Here is a 21,474-nt window from a genome sequence, read left to right on the forward strand (position 1 = left end):
GCAGCACATTGTGCTTATGGAGGACTTAACCATCGTGTTTTCAACAACCATGCTATATCTATCCGCACAAAAATTATGGTCTTCCGGGCAGTCGTTCTATCCACCCTTCTCTATACTTGTGAAACCTGGACACCATACCGTCGTGACTTTAAACGTCTTGAAAATTTCGAGCAGAGGAAACTGAGTCAAATGCTAGGCACCAGTTGGGAAGATTGTCTCACCAACGTGGCAATCCTTGATCGCGCTAGGTTGCCCAGTTCAGAAGCCACCATATTGCATCATCGCCTTTGCTGGACAGGACCTGTCATGCGAGTTGACCCAACGAGGCTTCCCCGAATAATGTTTTATGGTGAACCAGAGACAGGAAAAAGACCCCCCGGAAGACCAAAAATGAGATACAAAGACCAGCTGAAAGTCTCCCTCAACCATGCAAACATTTATCTCGATTCATGGGAACAACTTACTAGCGACAGATCACCGTAGAGAAAAATATGTAGGGAAGGCACGAAAATTTTCGAAAAAGCACGACACAAAAATCCCAAGTAAAACGAAGCAATAGAAAAGCTAAAACTACCACGTCCCCCACCCTCCATACAATGTGACTTTTGCCTACGTCTTTTCCATCATAGACTGGGCCTCCAAAGCCATATACGACATCACCATCCAAAGCCAAATTCGATTTGACGACCAAACCAATGTTCGGACACGAGCTGGAGCCGCCGACGACGACTGTCAGTGGCGTATAGCTAGGGTTTGTGCCGCCTAGGGCGGACCATGATTTTTCCACCCCTGATTGCGTGAAGTAAGAGCCAGCAAATAGAATTCAAGCCAAATCCGTTTCAAAAAAGATTTTTACTACAATTTTTTGTTTACAATTAAAAAAATTTTCGCCCACAAGCTACCGACCGGGAGGGGAGACTGCCTACTGGGGGGGACTGACCTCCCACTAGCTACGTCGATGGTTACCGTGAATATAATACGTTTATGCAATACTTTCAAAACGTCATTTAAGAAAGATATGACAAATTTTTACCGAAACAAACACTTGCTTCTGTTGAGGTATCGTGAGATTTATATTTGACTATGTATGGCCCGTGTCCTTTTAAAAGGCAAACAAAAACATGCATCAAAAAAGCAAATATCACCAGATTTTTTTTGATTTAATTAAAAAGTTATGACAATACAACTTTTTGACTGAAATATCACCTAAAAAGAGCAACGGGAACTTGTGGCGGCTTTTAATGGGATATGAAACTGTTTAAATCAATATGTTCATTTAGGCTCTCATTTTCTCACACTCAATACAAATAGCTATTTTGATATATAAGTTATGTAGTTGGGAAACGTAAAATCAGGCAGATTTGGGAAAATTTTTGTTCTGGTCCCCCAAAATATTTTAGCCCTGTACGTTATGTGCAGAAGACTTACAAAATTAAACTAAATGCATAATTTATAGCCATAAAATATTTATTAAGATATATTAGCCTCAGTGCCGGTCTTAGGATATTTCGAGCCCTGTGCAGAATATGCTTTGTGGGCCCCAATGACAATGATCCAATTCAGTAGCCTAGCTAGATATTTTGAAAGGGGAGGGGGGTGTTTTGGCGGCCGGCGGGCGAAGCCTGACGGCGTGCTCGCCGAAGACGACACCCAGCGGCGGGGGGTCTGGGGGGCCTCTTCCAAAAAAATTTGAAAAATTACATTGAAATTGATGCACTCTGAGAGCATGTTCAACAAAAATTTGGGTATGAATATTACTGTAAAATGGTGCTGTCCGGTACCATAGCAAAAGGATAAGATTTTTTCTCTTGGAAATGACAAAAATTACTGCATTTTCTGAGTAAATTGCGGGCCCCCTTATTTTCGGGCCTTGTGCGATCGCACGGTTTGCACACCCCAAAGACCGGCACTGATTAGCCTACATGGCGCATGATGCTGTATATCTTTTTGATGTAGGCTACCTGCTTTGAGTTATCCTAAGTTATCAAAGTTTCAAATGGCTAGTGAAATATTTTTTAAACCTGTATTTTTTTAAAATAAGTTCTGCAAGAAAATTTAGCAATATCGAACGCTATAACATATGAAAATAAATTTACAATTATGAAAAAGAATTTGGCCAACACAAGCATATTGATTCAATGACGGACATGCAGAAGCATTGGGTTGAGAGTGAAACTTAATCAGCATTACATAACTGTTTGTTTTAATAATTTTGTTTGATTTAAAACGTTTTGGAAACGTGAGTTTCTAGCAGGGCTTAGTTGGAGACTGACTAACTAAACGAAAAATTGAGAGTCAGTAGTATTAAAAGCTTCGAAGCGATCTTACACGATCGTGTATGTCCTTGCTGTCCAACCTATTGGTCGCGACTCCTCATGTTGAGGTCATCTAAATTTTTTCTAGGGTCTCCATAACGCACCATATGCTTGTTATTTTAGTTATTTATGTTGAAACTGAAAAGATTTTATGTGACTTGCTTCGTTAAAGGAGGCCAGGGTTAACAACAAGCATTATTATTGCGATTTTACTTTATGAAATCTTGGAAATGTCAATCGTGATCATATTTTGGAATGTGGCACCACAACGTTTAAATAGCCTTCAATGCCTTTTAAGGCTTGTTGGCCGACTGCAGACATTGGGCTACCTTGTTGTTTCAGTCTGGTTTTTGTTTTTATTTCTGACCATCACAACGTATAAGCCGGATGGCGGCGTTCAACCGGGTGGCCGCGCCTTGTTTGTAGGCCATAAATTGTCCTCCAAGGATTGGAACGCAAATTCATATCTCATGCTTTATCAAAGTGGCCACTTATTGCGTTGGTCCGTTATACGCTCTGACATAAAAACTAATTTTAATAAAAATCCTGCTGTCTCAAATTATTTTAAACAACTAATCCAAGTTCCGTTTTAGTAAAGTCAAATGCTGTAGTAAATTATAACAAAAATGTTTAAGAATGAACGGGTCTCGAGAGATATGTTGAATTGCAGCCAAGTGATATTTGCTCAATTCGCCATTACTTTAATACTTTTGTAAGCTAAACCAAATTATTGCGACACGATAAATATTTTAACTACTCCAGCTTTGCTATGGTTTCTTGATATGGACATGCATGGATATCATGTAGCCTATTCTTGCTAGTAGGCTATTTTATTGTTGTTGGAAATCTGCTTCATCTTTTTTTATTGCAACAGCTCAATTTTGTAAGGATTACTTTTTGACTTTGACAATGGAATGTTCTTAAATTAATAGAAGACTCCCTCAACACCTTCTTGTTATTTTTACCCCTTCGTAAAGATGCTAACCTGATTCACTGGAAAAATATTAGAAAAGAACCAATCTTTAGTGTCGTGACCTGAGACTTCACATCTTTCTCTCTATCTCATGGAAAGATGGTCTAGTCATTGATATGGCTTTATGTCTTCAACACCACTCACATGGCAGAATAAGCTACGCTTGTAAGTGGCTTAGCGGAAAGTTAAACATCGCTGCAGAGGGAACCTTTTTGTTTAAAGACACTTTAAAAGAAAGTTTAATCACGGCAAAAAAAGAAACTTGGCTGTATAAAATTTCAACCGCTATTTTCATTTGCAATGTACTTACTAGGCCTACTTACATAAGCCTCTTGCTTCAATCCCATGACTGGATGAAATGCGGAGTGTGGATATCACGATACCAATCTTGACTTCAATTTATGAGGATGTTTATTTACAGAAGCAAAGACTTTTCACACGTTTATGACAAGAACAAGATGAAGTATAGTAAAATAAAATTTAACTCGAGGTTTTAGTGTAGCGTAGGGGAGATAGTGGAAAAAAAATTTTTTTGATTCATTTAAGCTGCAATAGCCCTATATAGTAAATTTAGTAATTTCAGAGTTTTTTAGCATCCTTGTGTCCCATGTCACATCGTGTTGAATTTGTATTGAGCCACTCCATAACATAATAAACTTGTTCCTTGAATAACATTAAGTCTAGAAAAATTAGGACAAACTCTTCACCAATAGTAGGCGACTAGAAATGGTCAGTTGCGTGAAATTCCGAACCACAAACACAAGTCGTTTGCATTTCATGCGTTTGGAAGTTAGTTGACCATAGTGAAGACGTAAGAAAATTAATTTACTAAAAAATGATAAGTTAGGCTACATAGTTAAAGAAAAACGTTTGTATTTTATTTTAGATATTCGTTAAGCACAAGAATATCTAGAAGTGTGAAGATGTTTCATTCTATGAAAGAACAAAAGCAACGAAACAATTTTGCCAGACGTTCTTCTAAGTTTCTGAAAAATGATGTTTTTTGATAAACTTTATCTCAACGTCAATCGTGTTGCCAAATTTCTCCTGGCGATTTCTGGCAATTCATGTTTGTGAAGCGAATGGCATCAACCAAAAACCGTAACTCACAGGACACTGGGGCGGTAAAAGAATAAACCCTCGGCCCCGTGTCCAACGAAAGGAACTCATCCTCATGAAAGTCAGCACTAACAAAAGACAACATTTTTTGTTTTTTATGATGTTATAGCATTTATATATATTTCTAAATAGGTTACACGTCCTGCTTGAATTATGCTACATCATAGAAACATATAATAACATGTCGTAGATGAAAATGGTCGTTTTGAAATATGTGGCATATATCAGTCACTTAAGTATAACTGCATTCTGCAGGTCAACGTTTCAGAATTAAATTGCTATCAAACAAGTATAAGATAACATTCAGCTCTGCGTATTTAATTGTACTGATATAGTTTTCTCGGTATAAAAGACAATACGTCCGTTTCACTAGCGTGACAGAAATGTTTGGCACTATGTTATTGTTCATATCTAAGGCTGCAATCAAGTTCCAACAGGTCTACTGGCCAACAGGCCTACTGCTTCCTGTTCTTTGAAATATCGTGATGCAAAGTGGTAAGCTTAGAAGTGAAGCTGATGTAGTCTATAATCTTTAGCACCAATATTAAAGAAATTCACCAAGGACCGCATTGTTTTTCAAGTTGAGCTTTCAATGATGATAAAATGACATAAGCGACAAAATTTAATCAATAATTCAAAAAATAATCGATGAAATGATACAAGTATAAAAAGGAGAATCTATTTCTCTCTTTCAGCAGATATCTCATCCAATGCTGTAGGCCTATAACCCTGCTGCTTATTGGTCTAAGCCATTTGCCAACCAAATTGTAATCCGAGTAGTAGGCTATACTTTAAAAACGTGAAGTTAGCTGTTCTCCTCGCACAATGATCCCATTTCTTGATTGTTTGATTCATATAATGAAGAGAGCCGAGAAGGGGTGGTGAAGCAGTTGCGGTTATACTTTGGAGAGAAGAAGTGGAGGTGGCGCACTGAGAGAAGCGGTTCTTCTTCGGAGTTTATTATTGGATGGAAAAATGACGCAAGCTCCTGGATTTGATCTTGCGATAGCGTGGATGTCCAGAACATAAAACCAGAAATGGAGCCGCCAAGGTTGCCTGTTAGTGCAGCATAGGTAGAACATCAGATATTAAATCACCAATAACGCCAGTAGGCCTACATACCTGTAGCTGTATATTAAAAAAAACTGCAATATAGGCTACTTATCGCTTCATATTTGCTTTAACAGCTGAAAAAGTAAAACAGCATGTTAAAGTTTTTAGTAAATATGCTGTATTTAATGTAAAAAAAACAAAATAAATAACTTGTTTCAAGTTTAACTGTTTAAGATAATTTTTGCAGGGGCAGAACATGGTGTCCACCTGCTTGTACGCCACTGCAGCTGAATATGAACTAGGACACTAGGTTTTTGTAAAAGACTAACTCTTGACTAATTAGGCTTAAGTAGGGGTGGGCAAATAAAGGCATTTTGATAATAGTATTTCCAGGACCCAATTTTTTCATGGCCATTTTTCTCTCTGAATAAGAATCCGATGAGTTCTTTTGTCTATGACGTCATTTTAGGTTGGTTCAGTGGCCATTTTCAAAATGGCCGCTGAAAAATTGATATTTTCCATCAATCAGATGAAGATTTGATCATATGGGTCCTGTAATATGTCTAAATATATGTTGTTTGGGGCGTAGATTCTAAAAATTAACTCAGTTTTGCGATTCACTGCATTGTTGTGGCGATATCATTTGAAAGTACGAAAAAAAACGCTTTTTACATAAAAAATTAAAATTTTTTAGTGTGTTTCACCATCTAACAGAAAATAATCATACGAATATCTCATTGACAATCATTCCCGCATAATTACTCATGCCAGTTCACATAATTCTGCTCAAAAGAGAGTCCACAGTCGTCGTAATGTTGGATACTGGTTTAGTACATTTTTAATGGAGGACTTCAGTTCTTCTGCACCAAATTTTTCAACCCGGTATCGTCTGTCAGCCGCCTTAACTCGTCTCATTTGTCGAATTTCGGGTGCTATAGTTAGTCGAAGATGGCTAACTTCGGCTAAAAGTTGTTTTCCACTCAAACATTCCAATAAATCAAGTGATGTACTTGTAACTGGACCGCCATGCAACTTACACAAGTCGATCTGACATAAGGTCTTCTGTGTCTTCTTGTTCTTTAGATCTGCTTTTTTAATCAGTGAAAGCTGTTTTGTTGCCTCGACAGTAGCCAGAAAGTCCGATTCCAGTTTTTTCGCGCTGTTGACTTCTTCTGAGCATCTTGCCCATTTCCAGCGTGCTTTCTTTTCCAATACAGATTTTTGTTCAAAGCTGGAGTCCACCAGTAAGCCATTTGTAAAAACCACATTTTTCCGGGAGTGTGTAGTAACAGACGTACTCCCACCTGTAACTCTTATACGATTGTCAAATTTTGCAAACTGTGACTCGCAGCCCAAATTTGTCAGTGGTGCCTGCTTCAGTGCTTCTCTATTTACGCCCACGTTTACATCTTGCCACAGGAATTCAACTGCCGAAAGTTTCCTCTCCACAGAATCAATAACCTCCCCCATCACCGCAGCTTCCAACTTATCCAGACCACTTGGTTTGCCTTCTCACTTCTTTCATCACATTCAATTTTTGATAAGAAAATAACTTCACACCATTCCAATTTCTGTCGTCATGCCACACCTTGTTGTCAGTCTCATCAATGCCCAAAAATTGCATCAGAGGGAATATGATTACATTTCCCATTTTGGTGTAGATTTCTGAGCATCGAGTGAACCATTCATTCTGAACGTATGCGGCAACTGCAAGCACCAACTTATTGCTGTTGATGTCTACCCCTTGGTTAAAGAACGCATCTATGTGCACACGATGTTGCAAATACAACCGCGCTAAATCTGCAATACGCCCAAATCGGTTAGATACAAATCTTCTGAATCCTCGGTAATCAATATTATTATCTTCCATCCACTGTGTATAGTCATTGTAAAGCGAAACACTGTGAGACGCATGACTTGGCGAAAACAACTTAGCGAGTGCTATGAGTCCTAAGGTATGAACTGATGTGCCATGGGAGCCGAAGACTTTCTCACCAACAGTTAGTGGTAAGAGATTTTGCAATCCAACTTTCTGCTCATCATTTTTGTACACTTTATCTATGCCGTGGTCAACACACAGTAGGCTATTATGTGAGCACAACATTTTAATCGCTTGTTGGTGTCTATGTCCAGTTTGTCCAGTAAAATATTACAATCAGCCGCCCGATCAGACATCCAAAAGTCAATTTGACTCTTGATATCCTTCACAGTGCAGTTCGCGAGGACAGCTAAGGTTTTCAATTTGAAACTGTACGCTATCGCTCCGTCTTCCCTGGAATGACTCAAATTTTCCACGTAACCAGTAGTAAATGACCTTTTATCACCAGCATTTCCAACGATTGTAATGTGATCTGTTTTAACATCGTAATGACGGTGACCGGCAGCTTTCTGTGTGTCATCGAGGCCTGTAGTGATAACTTTATCATCTTTATGCAGCAGCTGTCGCGCGACGTACTCGAGATTCAAATACGATGCATCTTCCAGATAACGTGATATCGTACGTCGACTTGGGAGTACGTAAGTCAGATCACGTACTGTTTGGTCAGGTTCATCATCATTATCGTCATCGCTATTCATTCCATCATCATAATTGTTCCCGGCATTGCAGTTTTTCTCGTTCTCGGTTCGCCATTGTTGACCAAACATCATATTAGCTACGTTGACGATTAGTTTGCATATTTCATTGGGTGATGCGGCCGTTTCTGAGAAACACTGGACCAAGCAACGTATGACTGTCTCATTGAAAGATTTTCGTCTAGTCCTCACCTTCACTGACGGGAACTTTATTTCTTCTGATGTTACGGTTTGTTTCTCAGCTGACTCTTTTGACCAACGAAGCTTTCTGTTGGGAAATGTTATTTGGGATGTCAATGGTTCAGAAGCCTCGTAGCTGACATCCTTGTCTGTGTCGACTGCACAATTCATTGCTTCTATGCTCTCTAGATTATCCAGTTCTCGCTATTCTCTCTTCCTTTCCTCAATCACAAGAACCTGGACCCAGCGAAACAAAAAATCGGGATGTAAGTTTTCTTGAGCTGACGGAAGTTCGCGCGCCATTTTCGCTTCATGTGTGAAGTCCAGTGAACGAAGTTCGCGGAAGTTGACAACAGCCACGAACTAAAAGTACAAAAACGAATATCCGTGAACTTCCATGCAGTTTGAAAGTGCCTTCTCAATCTTCCTGGTAACATGGTTGCATATAACAAGAAGCTCAAACGATCATTGGCGTAATAAATACACAAATAAAAACCTAAAAATGATCTTTTCTGCAGAAAAATACAAGAAGGTGTCATGCCAGGTAGCTAAAAGTGCTTTTATTGTAATTTTTGACCCTCAAAACATATGTTTAGACATATTGCACAGATATATTCGTCTCACTCGTATGTCCTGAGAGCAAAATAGCCATTTTTGGCCGCCATTTTGAAAATGGCCACTGAACCAACCTATTATGACGTCATAGAGCAAAAAAATCAACGGATTCATGTTTACCAGCCCAAATGGCATTAGAAAAAATGGGTCCTGAAAAATCGACCTGGATTTGCCCACCCCTACTATTAATATTTGGTTCAATAAATCACAGAGTAGCTTAGGCTACATCGTCACTGAAAAAACTCTTTACCGGCTTTGTTGGAGTTGTCAAAAGTCGATTTTCCCAGATAGAAGTTGGTGTAGCGTTGACTACGATACCGGTGCTTTGAAGAGATTCGGAGTGAAACTCCTTTTGGTTTGCCATTAATGTATGCGCTTGCTCCTTCTCGTTCATTCCAAGTGATTACTATTTGCTTCCATTTACCAATGAATCCACTAGATATTCAAGAAGCTATTATTTAATCGCAGATAAGCTTTGCTGTGATTTGTAGACACATTTAATGCAGTTTTAGTGGATTTTGGCAAAAATCTTTTTACTTGCTTTGCTCATTTAATAGCATTGCATCATATTATAAACCATGCATGTTGTGTGAATAAGACGTTAGTGTTTTACATTAGCGGTGCATTTACGATTCAAGAGTTAGATTTTAGGTCGTGGCTGAAAGAAGAAGAGAAATGCAATATTCTGAAGTAAAAACATTATTCCTTCAACTCCACCAAGTTTACGACAACACTAATCTATTACAGTAACAATAAAACAGGGGCCTAGCCACGAAGGATTTGGGGGGAGCAATTGCCCCCCTCCCCTAAAAATTAAATCTTGCCTTTCTAAAAAATGTTTTAGTACTACTACAAAGTTTTACTATCATTGTAATTCATGTTGAGTGACGTTTGCCCCCCCAATAGTTCCTTTTGCCCCCTAAAATTTTATTTCAAGCTAGGTCACTGAATGAAGGTTTAAAGTGAAGTATGCTGTAAGGCAGGAATGACAATTGGCGAACGATTTTTATTGCATCTGTCACAAAACATAATTTAACCCCTAAAAAACAGAAAGGAGATCACAAATTTAATTATATGTTAATATTAATAGGAAACTTGCTGCTGCATCTCCGCAAGTCTTAGTAACTGGCAAATAGTAGACTTAGGGACTACCAATGAATTGATCAGTTGTGTTACTTACTTTGTTGGTATCTTTTTGACTCGATACCTATGATTTCCATCTTTCAGATGAAACCGCAGCTCATTACGCCTGAAAGATATCGACGCTTATCATACAAGCAAAAACTAAATTCATAAGGACAAATGTTTTGACCAACTTGAAGTGGACTGATATGGACTTGAAGCAACAGTGAATAGGCCTACTTTTAGTGTTTTTGTTTCATCCTTTATGCTATAGCAGTTAACAGTTGTTGTTTTTGCATAAGTGTTTTTTTTTCTCATACTACTTTTGTAGGGCATGATATTTTTTGATGTTTCAATAAAACCACAGGGGTCTCTCTCTCTTATATATTAATATGGTGTATGCGTATTGCTCAACTTACCCAGACCAAAATATTATGGGGTAAGTATGCAATGACCTGGGGTAAATTGAGTTACTACATTAAGTTATTAAGTTGAAACATTCCCCGACCAGCCTTTTTCATAATTGCGAGGCATTGCTTTATAAAACATCACTACACCTCTATTTTATCCAATGAAGCTATAAAACACAAATTCAACGGTTAAAAATTTAAATAGCCTACAAGACTATTTCTTTTGGGGTAAGTTGAGCAACTGCTTTAACGTATCTATTGCAATTGCACACTTTACCCCAACTTAAGTTTTCTGACAAAATTGAACATTTAATATTATTACTTATTATATCCACCAAAACAAAAAGCAAATTTGATTTACATCGTGGAAAAATAAAAATTTTCACTTTTTCAAATTTTTGACAGAAAAAAAATTTTTTTTTGACATAAGCAGTATGATTGAATGCCATTGTAAAATACAATTATTCCTGCATATAACAAATATATTATCCGTAGTAGGATAATGGGTGATATATTTATGGAAAAGAAAAAAATTCTCCCTACAAGTTTTTTCCAAAACAAGGGTTGCTCATCTTACCCCATTCCACACTTTTCCCCAGTCTCTTGATCTAGGTTGTAACCTATGCATTATGCAATCTTTATTTCAGACAGCTACTAACCTATTTATGTGCGGTAGGCTACTAATCTGTTTTAAATGTAGTAGGCCAATAGCTAGGCCTATATTATAAACTGTAGTTACAGTAGACTAAGAGTTTTTATCAGGTTAAGCACTTACCACCACAATTTTTGTAAGTAAAAAATAGGGTGTCTGCTGTTGCTTCCATAAGAAAAGTATGTCTGAGATTGGTTTTGTGAATTGACGTCTATTTTTACAAGAAAGGAAATAGAAAATCCCGTAATTCCATTCATTATTGTTCTTTGAAGCTGATGAAAACGACAAGTGATATAATCGATTGAACTTTTTAGCACAGTTCCTGCAAACATCAAAATAAAGTAATATCAGATAAGTTTTTAAGAACTACCTTAGCCTATCTAATGTATAGATTGTAAAGTAATTTTCAAGCATCAGCTCATTAACAAAAAAGACTGGGCAGCCATTTTTAATCACTGTTTATTTTCTTGTGTTTGTTTTCCATTCGTTCAAATTAACCCGGTCACCGCGTTGGTTTTAAAATTTGTCTCGAGGTGAGAAAATAATGTGATGTATATAATTTCTAGAACGAAGTCATTGAAGGACAACGGCACAATAAAATCAAAGGGTTAATGCTCACTGCTGGGGAATTTCAGCATGGCATCATTATTGGCTACACAGAGATATTTAAAGAGGCTACATCATTTATCATCATCTTCTAGATATTTCCGGGGCTGCATCAACATGTTATTTAAGAGCGTGAGATTGCTTCTACGGATTGATTTAGTCACATTAACTTGTAGTTAAAGACAAGTTCAATGTTTAGGTGCGTCTAATGATGTAGGCCTATTCGACATATGAAATAAAAAGAATCGCGGAAAACTATTCGTAGGAAAGAGAAAAGCTGCCATAGCATAAACAATGGTGCTGGTTAAAGTGGTAAAAACTGCAGAAGTTTTCTCGAAGTCAGATGGTCAGTCAACTAACCTGGTATGCCCTTCTTCGTTCTCACGTTGTATCCTCTCGCATAGCATGGGCTATCGTAATAGGGATTATAAGGGACATTAATCGTGTATGCTCGTGGTAGGTTTAACCATAGCCCGCTGGAAAGATCTGAAACGTAATTTGATTCGGCATTACAACTTATTTGACTACCACATTGATTCCACGCACGCAAACAGTAGGCTATATTTTCTATGTCTTTTTCTATAAAATGCAAGCTACCTTCAAGGCAGCGTAATCAAGCAGAAAATGCGATAGCGTATAGGCCTAGGCTACTGCGTGGGTGCTCAAAGTTTTCCATTTGAAAAAATAATAACGTTTAAACAATTTAGCCAAATACGATTTGATACCGCTCGTTGACAATGTGCTGTTACCTATTTAGGCCACTATATGATTCTGTTGTTTTCACTTTAACTCATATGGAAATTAAATAGGCTGTAGGCTACTTTAGGCCTTAGGCTACTCTATAAGCTATGTTGAAAATCTCAGCATGGTTAGATGACTTGTAGGCCAAAGCTAGACTATGGCAAACATATTTGGCCCAAACAAATAAAATAGAAACTAAAGACATTTGAAACAATTTAATTTTTGTCAAAATTGAACTCTTCACAATAACTTCATTAAAAGGGTTTTTTTAGATACACTTCCTCAGGCTAAGCCCGAATATTGGGTAAATAGTTTTGAGTTTTAAAAAAAATAACGAAATCAATTTTCACTTGAAATGAGAAAGAGAGAATTAAATAACATTATTTGCCAATCAGATTCTGTAATAGTAGCCTATAGAGCAGGGCTTCCCGATTCGTTTATCACCCCACACCCCATGGGATTGATGAAGCCAATCTCGCACCCCCTGTTTTGAAGCGAAGTAGTTCTGAGAAAAAAATTAAAAATTCGTACGAAAACAACGCAGAAAAGCAGTTCAATGGCCTTTATATGGCTAATGAATACAAAAAAGGGCAGCCTTCAACAACGCAATCACACAAAATACAAAAGCAAATAAATAAATAAATAACACAAACTGAGAACATAATGAAAAAAAGGGAATTTCGACACTTTAAACCATGATTAACGTAAAGTCAATAGAGGATCCGCGTAAAGCAGATACAAAAGCATCTAATTTAGTGGCGTTAATCAAGGTCTTTGACTTTTCTCCTGTCTCTTCATTGCACTTATCTGTTCGAAACGTGGAACCTTGTGGGACAATGCAATGCGCAGATCATTTTCGGGGTCCAGGGCGTTGCGGTATTTATTCTTCATGTAAAGTAGAGACGAAAATCCCGATTCACACAGCCAAGTGGTAGCAAATGGAACCAAAACTTGCAATGCTTTCTTAGCCAGAGTTGGATGTCCAGTTGGAACGCTGCACCAGAAAGCTTCGAGTGAGCTGGACCCATAAAGCAGCTTTGTCGATTGGCATACTTGCAATCTTGCATATCTATCAGATGTTCCTTATCTTCATCCTCATCTCCCATCTTCTCTAATTTGAAGGCAAAGGGGGTGATGATCCAAGTTTCCGGTTTTTCCAGATCTCCTGGGAAGAAATATCCGTCAAATGACTCTCTCAGGCTTTCCAAGTGCTGACTGATTTCTGCCTTGACATATCGCATTATCCCGCCACCAATCACGTGACATTCGGACCACAGCCTTTCTGTTATCAGCAACTTGTCGAGTGGTATTTCTTGTTGTTTTGCATTGTGCTGTATGGACCAACATAGAATGCTCTGAGAGATAATCACCAACTCCCTCTTTAAACAAAATCCATCTCTATATACGGTATGGCTCTTCTTCATCTGTGAATTCTCGCACCCCCAGTAACAGCTACTCGCACCCCCAGGGGGTGCGAGCACCCCCAATCGGGAAGCCCTGCTATAGAGTAAGACGGTACATAATAAGCTTACATCACAATAACATGCATTCATAAGAATAGAGGAACGCAGTAGGCTACTCTACTACTACTTGAATAATTCAATCTGATTAGCTTGGAGCTGCGAAAGACCGTAGGCTATCGTCTGCAAACAGCGTAACTGGGCAAAGCATCGAGGCTTGTGGTATTCCGCAAGTAATATCCTTAAGGTCCGATGAAGTGTCCTGGTATTTTATGAACTGATTTCTTTGAGACACATGAGATGATAATAATTTATTTATTTGTCTTCGAATGCCACAATGTTCCAATTTGTTTAATAAATTGTGGTAATTTAGGCTACAGTAGGCTTTGGTTAAACCCAGGAAAATTATTCATGCATTATGACCGCATTGTTTTTCTTCCAGCAATTTGTCATACAAGTTAGCAGAAGATAGGGTTGTTGAATGTTGTGTTTTGTTTTTTAAATCCCGACTGTAAATCAGCAATAGCATTATACTTTTTGAGAAAGTTCCTTAACCTGGTATTAATAATTTTTTCGAACAGTTTGCTAACTTAAGAGAGTAAAGAAATTGGTCGGTAGGCCTTATCATTTAGATGTGTTTTATAACTTTTTTTTATCGAATCGCAACTGCTCGCTGTACTAGTGAGTGCTCAGCCTTGTGCTGATAGCCGGGAAGAACGCCCCTTTCTTCACAATTTTTTTTAAATATTCGCACAATCTTTGCTATCTTTTGAATGTCTAGGACAAGGATGTTCAACCTTTTATTATAGTGGGCCGCAATGTCATTTGAAATAAATCAATGGGCCGCAGGACCTTTTAAATTTCAAGAAAGATAGATAGGACATAAAGAAACAATTAAAAACCATTAATTTCATTTTTGAAAATAGAAACAAATAACACACAGATAGAAAGAAACTGAAATTTATTTCTACAATACAAAGTCAATGAGATTTTTGACATTGTTTTCCAGCTAAGAGGTTATCAACATTTGCATTAAAGGACGTTGTCTTGATTCTTAGGATGTTTGCTAAGTGTTTGTCGGTCAGTCTGTTTCTTTCTGCAGTTTTGATGTTTTTCATGGATAAAAATAACTGCTCACAAGTCGCAACAATATGTGCTGCCCCACGTAAACAATAATTTTCTGGACAAATTAACTAATTTAATAAATTCATTACATGAATGTAATTCTTTACAAAATGAAGGAAGAGTGTGTTCTCTGTGGAAAGTTTTCAAACTTTCTCGATTTCGCAGTTCAAGTTGGAATTAGGGTGGCGCTTTATCACACTGAAATGAAAATGGATCACTGAATAATTTTATTCAATCTTTTTTGAAGAAAATCTGACTGTAAATTCTTCAAGCAAATCTTCACATAACTTAGCATACTTTTCATAGTTTACAGACCTGTCTTGAGCTCTTTCAGATAGACTACGAAAATGTACAATTTCGCCAGCTTTCAGTTGTGCTGGGAAAAGTTTTAATTTCCTGGTAAAGTTACTTATTCACTCGAACATTGAACTACATAACTGACCTTTCTCTTGTAAATGCAAATTGAGCTCAGCTAGCACTTCTGTGAGGTCAACTAAGAAAGAAAAATCATTCAACCATTCTTCATTTTCTATAAAGTTCACATTTTGTTTCTTTTTCTCCATGAAGTTTAAAATACTACTTGGAGTGAAAATGATTAGCGGGCCGCACAAAAATCTCAGGTAGGCCGCAGGTTGGACATCCCTGGTCTAGGAAAATACCTGCTGAAAAAGACTGATTAAACAATTGAGCAAGAATAGGTGCAATGATATCCTACACCTTGAAATTTTAAGCAGTTTTGCAGAAAAGTCCCCATTTCCTGGTGCTTTACTTATATTTGTTTCACTAGTAAGATTGATAAATTTCAAATACAAAACAGGTTTCAATGACTGACTTCAAAAAACACGCCGGCACTGCCCAAACACTATAGGCTACATAGACTGGGCAGTTTCAGCAGCCCTACATGGACTGGGAAGTTTCAACAACCACACAGAAAATCCAGCATTCGGGATGTAGATCACTTCATCAAGGATTGCCCAGCCACCAAAATCTATGGTGGATATGGAGCAGTAGCCTACATGTATGTGGTGACATTTTTAAACAATGGCTGAAGCGTCAAAGACACTGCATATGAGATGTGCATGTAGGGTTCTGTTACATGTACAAATTGTACATGTTACATGCACACCAAACGACTCTACTACCAGTGACTGACTTCTTCATAAATGACATGTAATGATCAATGTGCATTAATGTTTTTTTGATCGAGTTTCTCCTACAGTTGCGAAATGATCTGATTGCAAATGACCATTTGGTCTGGGTATTCAGTATTTTCCGCAATCAGTTGTCGTGGCTAAGTTACAGCTTTACATCTTTTCCAAGTAAATTCCTTGGTTATGTTCCATGTTTCTTCTGTGTCTGTAAGGGAATTAGGCTATTATCTACTCTTTGTGTAAAATAACTTCTTTACTCTATGTTTCCAACGTGTGTAACTGTGTAAGCATGTTTCTCGACTTTTTATACTATGCAGTTGTGATTATGTTGTGCTTTTTGTAGCTTTTGTTGAATAGCTTATTTTCATGTTTAATCGATACTTAGCTGCCTTTATTAATCTAAGATTTTTTTATAATGCTTAGACTTTTTTCTACAATTCGTCATGGAAAATGTTCTTCAATAGTTGCTTTCAAGATGCAAATAAAGTTAGTAAAGTTTATATTTGTATTAGATGTTATTATTTGTTATTCCATTTTTTGAATGGATGTTACATTAGAAGGGACTCTAAACCAGGACATGTCGACACTTTTGGCATACCTCCAGAGATGGAGACTGAAGCTCAGCGAAACCAAAACAGTGACGACAGCCTTCCACTTGAACAACCGGGAAGCAAAGCGTGAGCTCAAGATCAGCACCAATGGAAAAACCCTGCCCTTCTGCCCAAACCCTAAATATCTAGGGGTAGTCCTGGACAGGTCACTCACTTACCGTCAACATTTGGAGTCACTACGCAAAAAGATCTCAACACGCACAGCTTTGCTAAGGCGTCTGGCCGGCTCTGGCTGGGGAGTCGGAGTTGGTACCCTGCGCGTTGCCACCATCGCGCTAGTTCACGCTCCAGCAGAATACTGTGCACCTGTCTGGAGCCGCAGTGCCCACTGCCATCAAATCGACACTGCCATAAACGACGCCTTGCGTATCGTGACAGGATGCCTGCGACCTATATCATCGGAAAATCTCCATGTCCTTGCAGGCATCCAACCAGCTGAGCTTCGTCGCGAAGAAGCCATCCTGTCTCTCTCTCGTCGCGCTACAAACCCCAAACACTTGCTCTAGTCAAGTCTCTACGAGTCTGTGAACGAGAAACCTCAGCGACTGAAATCGAGACACCCATTTGTACGTGCCGCACAACTCTTGATGAAAAGTGCTGAAGACCAATCCATCAGTGCGGCTACCTGGGTGGACCACCAATGGAGCTCGGAGTGGAAGAAGAACTCAAGACTCCAAAGTTTCATCTTCGACACCAGCCACCACCCAACCGGAATGCATTTGCCAAGGAAGGCCTGGGTGCGGCTCAACCGCCTGCGTACTGGCGTCGGACTATTTCGCTTCAACATGCACAAATGGGGGATGGCTCCATCCGCGATCTGTGAGTGTGGCATGGAGGAACAAACCGTAGACCACACCATCTGTAACTGCGCCATCCACCATGCACCAAATGGTGTGCGTGGTCTGCGTGAATTGGATGACGAATCAATTCAATGGCTGCTCGACACCTGCCCAAACATCTAGACCGCGTCGCCGCCACTGCCCAAGGGTGGTAAAAGACAGAGCCCTTCGACCCTTGAAGTGGCGAAGAACAAGGTTCAAACGAAGAAGAATGGATGTTGACAATTAGTCAAAGTAGTTGGCCACATTTTGTTCGTTTATATTTCGTGTCATAATTTTTCTTACATATTTCTTACATATGTAAATTTACATATATTAATTGAGCTTTTTCTTACATATTTCAGCTTTAATTATCAAGTATTTTGGGAGGTAATCTGATATGTCATAAGTTAAGTTGTATGGACTGGTTGATTCGGAGTTATTCGTGTAGACATGATCCAACAGTATTGAAGTTGTAGTAATTCCAGTCGCTTTGTTGATGATATTTTCACATCCAAGACTACTTAAAGTTGTAATATATTGAAACACATTTTTGTTTGTATGATTGTATGAAGAGTGTAGTGAAACCATCTACAATTCCTCTATTAAGAAGTTTATTACGCTAAAATGCAACTAGGTTGTTCTGACGACATAAACTGCAAACTGAATTGAGACTGAAAATAAACACCAGTAAAAACGACAAAGGAACTTAAGGCAACGTAACAAAGCAATCAGCAACAAAGCAATCAGTAACAACGTAAATTACAATGCAACTTAAAGCAATAACATGTCATTCACCCTTTCCATAGATTATCAATAGGGATCAACAAAAATTAAAGGCGCTAATACATTAAATATATACATTTAATTAATTTACAATCTGTTTGGCGGTCGCCTTGAACGTGATGAGCGCCGGGGCATGGGGCACTCGCTGGAATCAGTCGGTATATGAGTTTCCGATGACGGGGCAGGTGCATCTTCATTGACAGGCTCATTATTAGTTGTTATTTGTTCGGGAAATTCCACAGATGGATTGTTTATCCCTTCGTTTGGACTCCCGGGATCCGGCAAACTAAGAGTCAACTCGTCAAGGCCACCACGAGCAGTTGGAGCGATGTCACGAATTGACACTGTCGTTTCGCGTCCGTTCGCGAAACGAACGTGCGCGTAGTTCGGAGTTGCATGAGTCATTTCCACTTCTTCGACAAGCGGTTCATACTTGCTAGCACGAACGTGTCGTCTCAATAAAACCTTTTGAGGACATTTAACCACAGTAGGTATGGAAAGACCTAGACTTGAACGACGCTGAAAATTAAAAAAATTGCTCGTGTGGCGTCACGTTTGTTGCAGTACATAATAAAGAGCGCATAGAATGTAAAACATCAGGTAGAACACACTCCAATTTAGAAATAGGGAGATCCCGAGTTTTCAAAGCAAGTTTTACAGAAGTCCAAATTACGTCGTTGTATCTTTCGCACTGGCCATTAGCCCGTGGATTGTATATAGAGGTTCTGCTGGTAGGAATACGCAAACTGTACATGTAAGACACAAAATCCTTAGACATAAACGATGCACCTCTATCCGAATGCACATAACCACATTTACCAAACATTGCAAAAAGACTAGACATGCACGAGATTATAGTTTCAGTGTCTACTTTACTACAAGGAAAGGCGAAAGGAAATCGAGAGTAGGCCTACTCATCTACTACAGTCAGAATGTATTTGTTATTCGTAGCAGAAGGTAAAGGTCCTTTGAAATCGATGCTTAAGCGCTCCATAGGTTGCGTAGCTTTTATCAATGGAATTTCAATTGGCTTGTAGAACTTAGGTTTCAACTCAGCACAAATTTTACAAGCGGATGTCATTTTACGGATGTCATCAATAGAATAAGGCAAATTCTTTGTTTTAACATAATGATGCATGCGAGTTACTCCAGGGTGGCATAAGGCCGCATGAATTTCATACAACGAATTGTCCATCATAGTTGCACAATACACTCTAGATAAAGTGTCGGGAGCAGTATTATACTTCCCTGCTCGATAAACGATTTCATAATCGTACTGTGATAGTTCCAGTTGCCATCTCAAAATTTTTGCGTTTTTTACCTTGCCATGGTTTTTGCTGTTGTACATGAATACCACCGATTTTTGATCTGTGACAAGTTTGAATCAGCGTCCCGCTAGAAAATGACTCCATTTTCGAATGGCTTCGATAATTGCCGTCGCTTCTTTCTCTATGCTTGAGTGAACTTTTTCACTTTTGTTGAGTGTCCTGAAAACAAAAGCAACGGGTCGCCCGTTCTGATTTAAAGTGGCTGAAATTGCAATGTCAGATGCGTCAGTTTCTACTGTAAATGAAATTTCTTCATCTATCACCCCAAGCGTAACTTGAGCCAATTCAGCTTTCAACGTCGCGAAAGAGTTTAGGGCTGCATCATTCAGAGGAAAGGTAGTGTTTCGAATTAGAGGCTGAATCTTGTCAGAATAATGCGAAATCCATTGCGCATAATTGGCAAATAAACCGACAATCCTCTTCTGTTGTTTACTACTTTCTGGAGGCGGGATTTTTAGTAAAGATTCCACTCTTTCGGGGTTAGGACTTAAAGTACCTTTAGAGATTCTATATCCAAGCAAGTCGATTGTATCTGCCGAATAAGTACTTTTTGCTTCATTGAAAGTTAGATTGCATTCTCAAGCTACTGCAAGAAATTTTGATAAATTTTGATCGTGCTCTTCTTGGGTTTTCCCGCAAATGGTAATATTGTCAAGATAAGCGTACGTACCTTTGCACTCGTAGTCTTTGATAATGTTGTCCATTATCCGTTGAAAACCAGGTACTGCATTCGTTAGACCAAACGGCGTTCTCTTCCATTGCTACAAGCTTCCATCGGCTTCGAAAGCAGTGTAATTTCGATCTTGCAGAGGAACTTCTACCTGGTGGTACGCACTTTTTAAATCTAGCGTTGTATAGATGCTGTTCCTAGCAACATTGTTCACTACGTCTGACATAAGAGGTAAAGGATACGCGTCCAAACAAGTGAATTTGTTTATGGTTTGGCTAAAGTCGATGACCATACGCTTTTTGTGATTTTCTTGAGTGACCACAAGAGGTTGTGCTCGCCATGGCGAACGACTCGGCTCAATTAAACCTTCCTTATAAAGTCGCTGCACCTCTGAAGAGATAAAACTTCTATTGGCTTGAGAATACTTTCTAGGCTTTGTAGCAATCGTAATAAAATGTAGTGAAACCATCTACAATTCCTCTATTAAGAAGTTTATTACGCTAAAATGCAACTAGGTTGTTCTGACGACATAAACTGCAAACTGAATTGAGACTGAAAATAAACACCAGTAAAAACGACAAAGGAACTTAAGGCAACGTAACAAAGCAATCAGCAACAAAGCAATCAGTAACAACGTAAATTACAATGCAACTTAAAGCAATAACATGTCAAAGAGTACGAAAATTGATGCTAAAGTTTCCAAGTATGCAGTAGCATGTATTTGCTGCTTGTAGCCTATATGTTGTGTTTGCAAACTTGTCTAAAAATTCTTCGTAACAATATGATGGCTGTCGGTAAACTTCTCTTATTGCAATTTTTTGTTGTGACTTGAAGTTTGATTTGTCACATCCTTCAGATTGTCACATCTTGTAACAGAGAAGTAAAGCTCATGTGCTTCAATATTTCTGATAGTAGCCTAGATTCTATATAAATTTCGACACCACCAACATTGGTTGAAGAATCTATTTGAGGAAATTCGTAACCTTCTAGTAGAGTTTAACACTGTCTTTGTTACCTTTCAGTTTAGTTCCACTCAGTGTTGGGCGCGATAACTAATTTTTCAGTTAAGCGATAACGATAATCGATAGCCTAAACGAAAAATGCCTAAAGCGATAACGATAAACGATAAATCAAAAAAAGTTAAGCGATAACGATAAACGATAAA

The 21,474-nt window shown here is 38.5% G+C and overlaps 1 protein-coding gene across 1 annotated transcript in view; it reads right to left on the reverse strand.

Moving 5' to 3' along the window:
• Nucleotides 1-3,696: 3,696 nt before the first annotated feature.
• Nucleotides 3,697-21,474, reverse strand: part of LOC145781500 (CD109 antigen-like) — a 64,009-nt gene continuing 46,231 nt past the window's right edge. Inside the window, exons 32-36 of the mRNA XM_082593232.1 lie at nucleotides 11,980-12,105; nucleotides 11,137-11,335; nucleotides 10,010-10,078; nucleotides 9,080-9,264; nucleotides 3,697-5,463 (exon numbers count right to left, since the gene is read on the reverse strand). Coding sequence (XP_082449358.1) covers nucleotides 5,213-5,463; nucleotides 9,080-9,264; nucleotides 10,010-10,078; nucleotides 11,137-11,335; nucleotides 11,980-12,105 — 830 coding nt within the window. The 3' untranslated portion in view covers nucleotides 3,697-5,212. The remainder of the gene's footprint in view (nucleotides 5,464-9,079; nucleotides 9,265-10,009; nucleotides 10,079-11,136; nucleotides 11,336-11,979; nucleotides 12,106-21,474) is intronic.

Source organism: Aplidium turbinatum, chromosome 1 (assembly GCF_918807975.1).
Source record: "Aplidium turbinatum chromosome 1, kaAplTurb1.1, whole genome shotgun sequence".
Classification (NCBI taxonomy): Eukaryota; Metazoa; Chordata; class Ascidiacea; order Aplousobranchia; family Polyclinidae; genus Aplidium; species Aplidium turbinatum.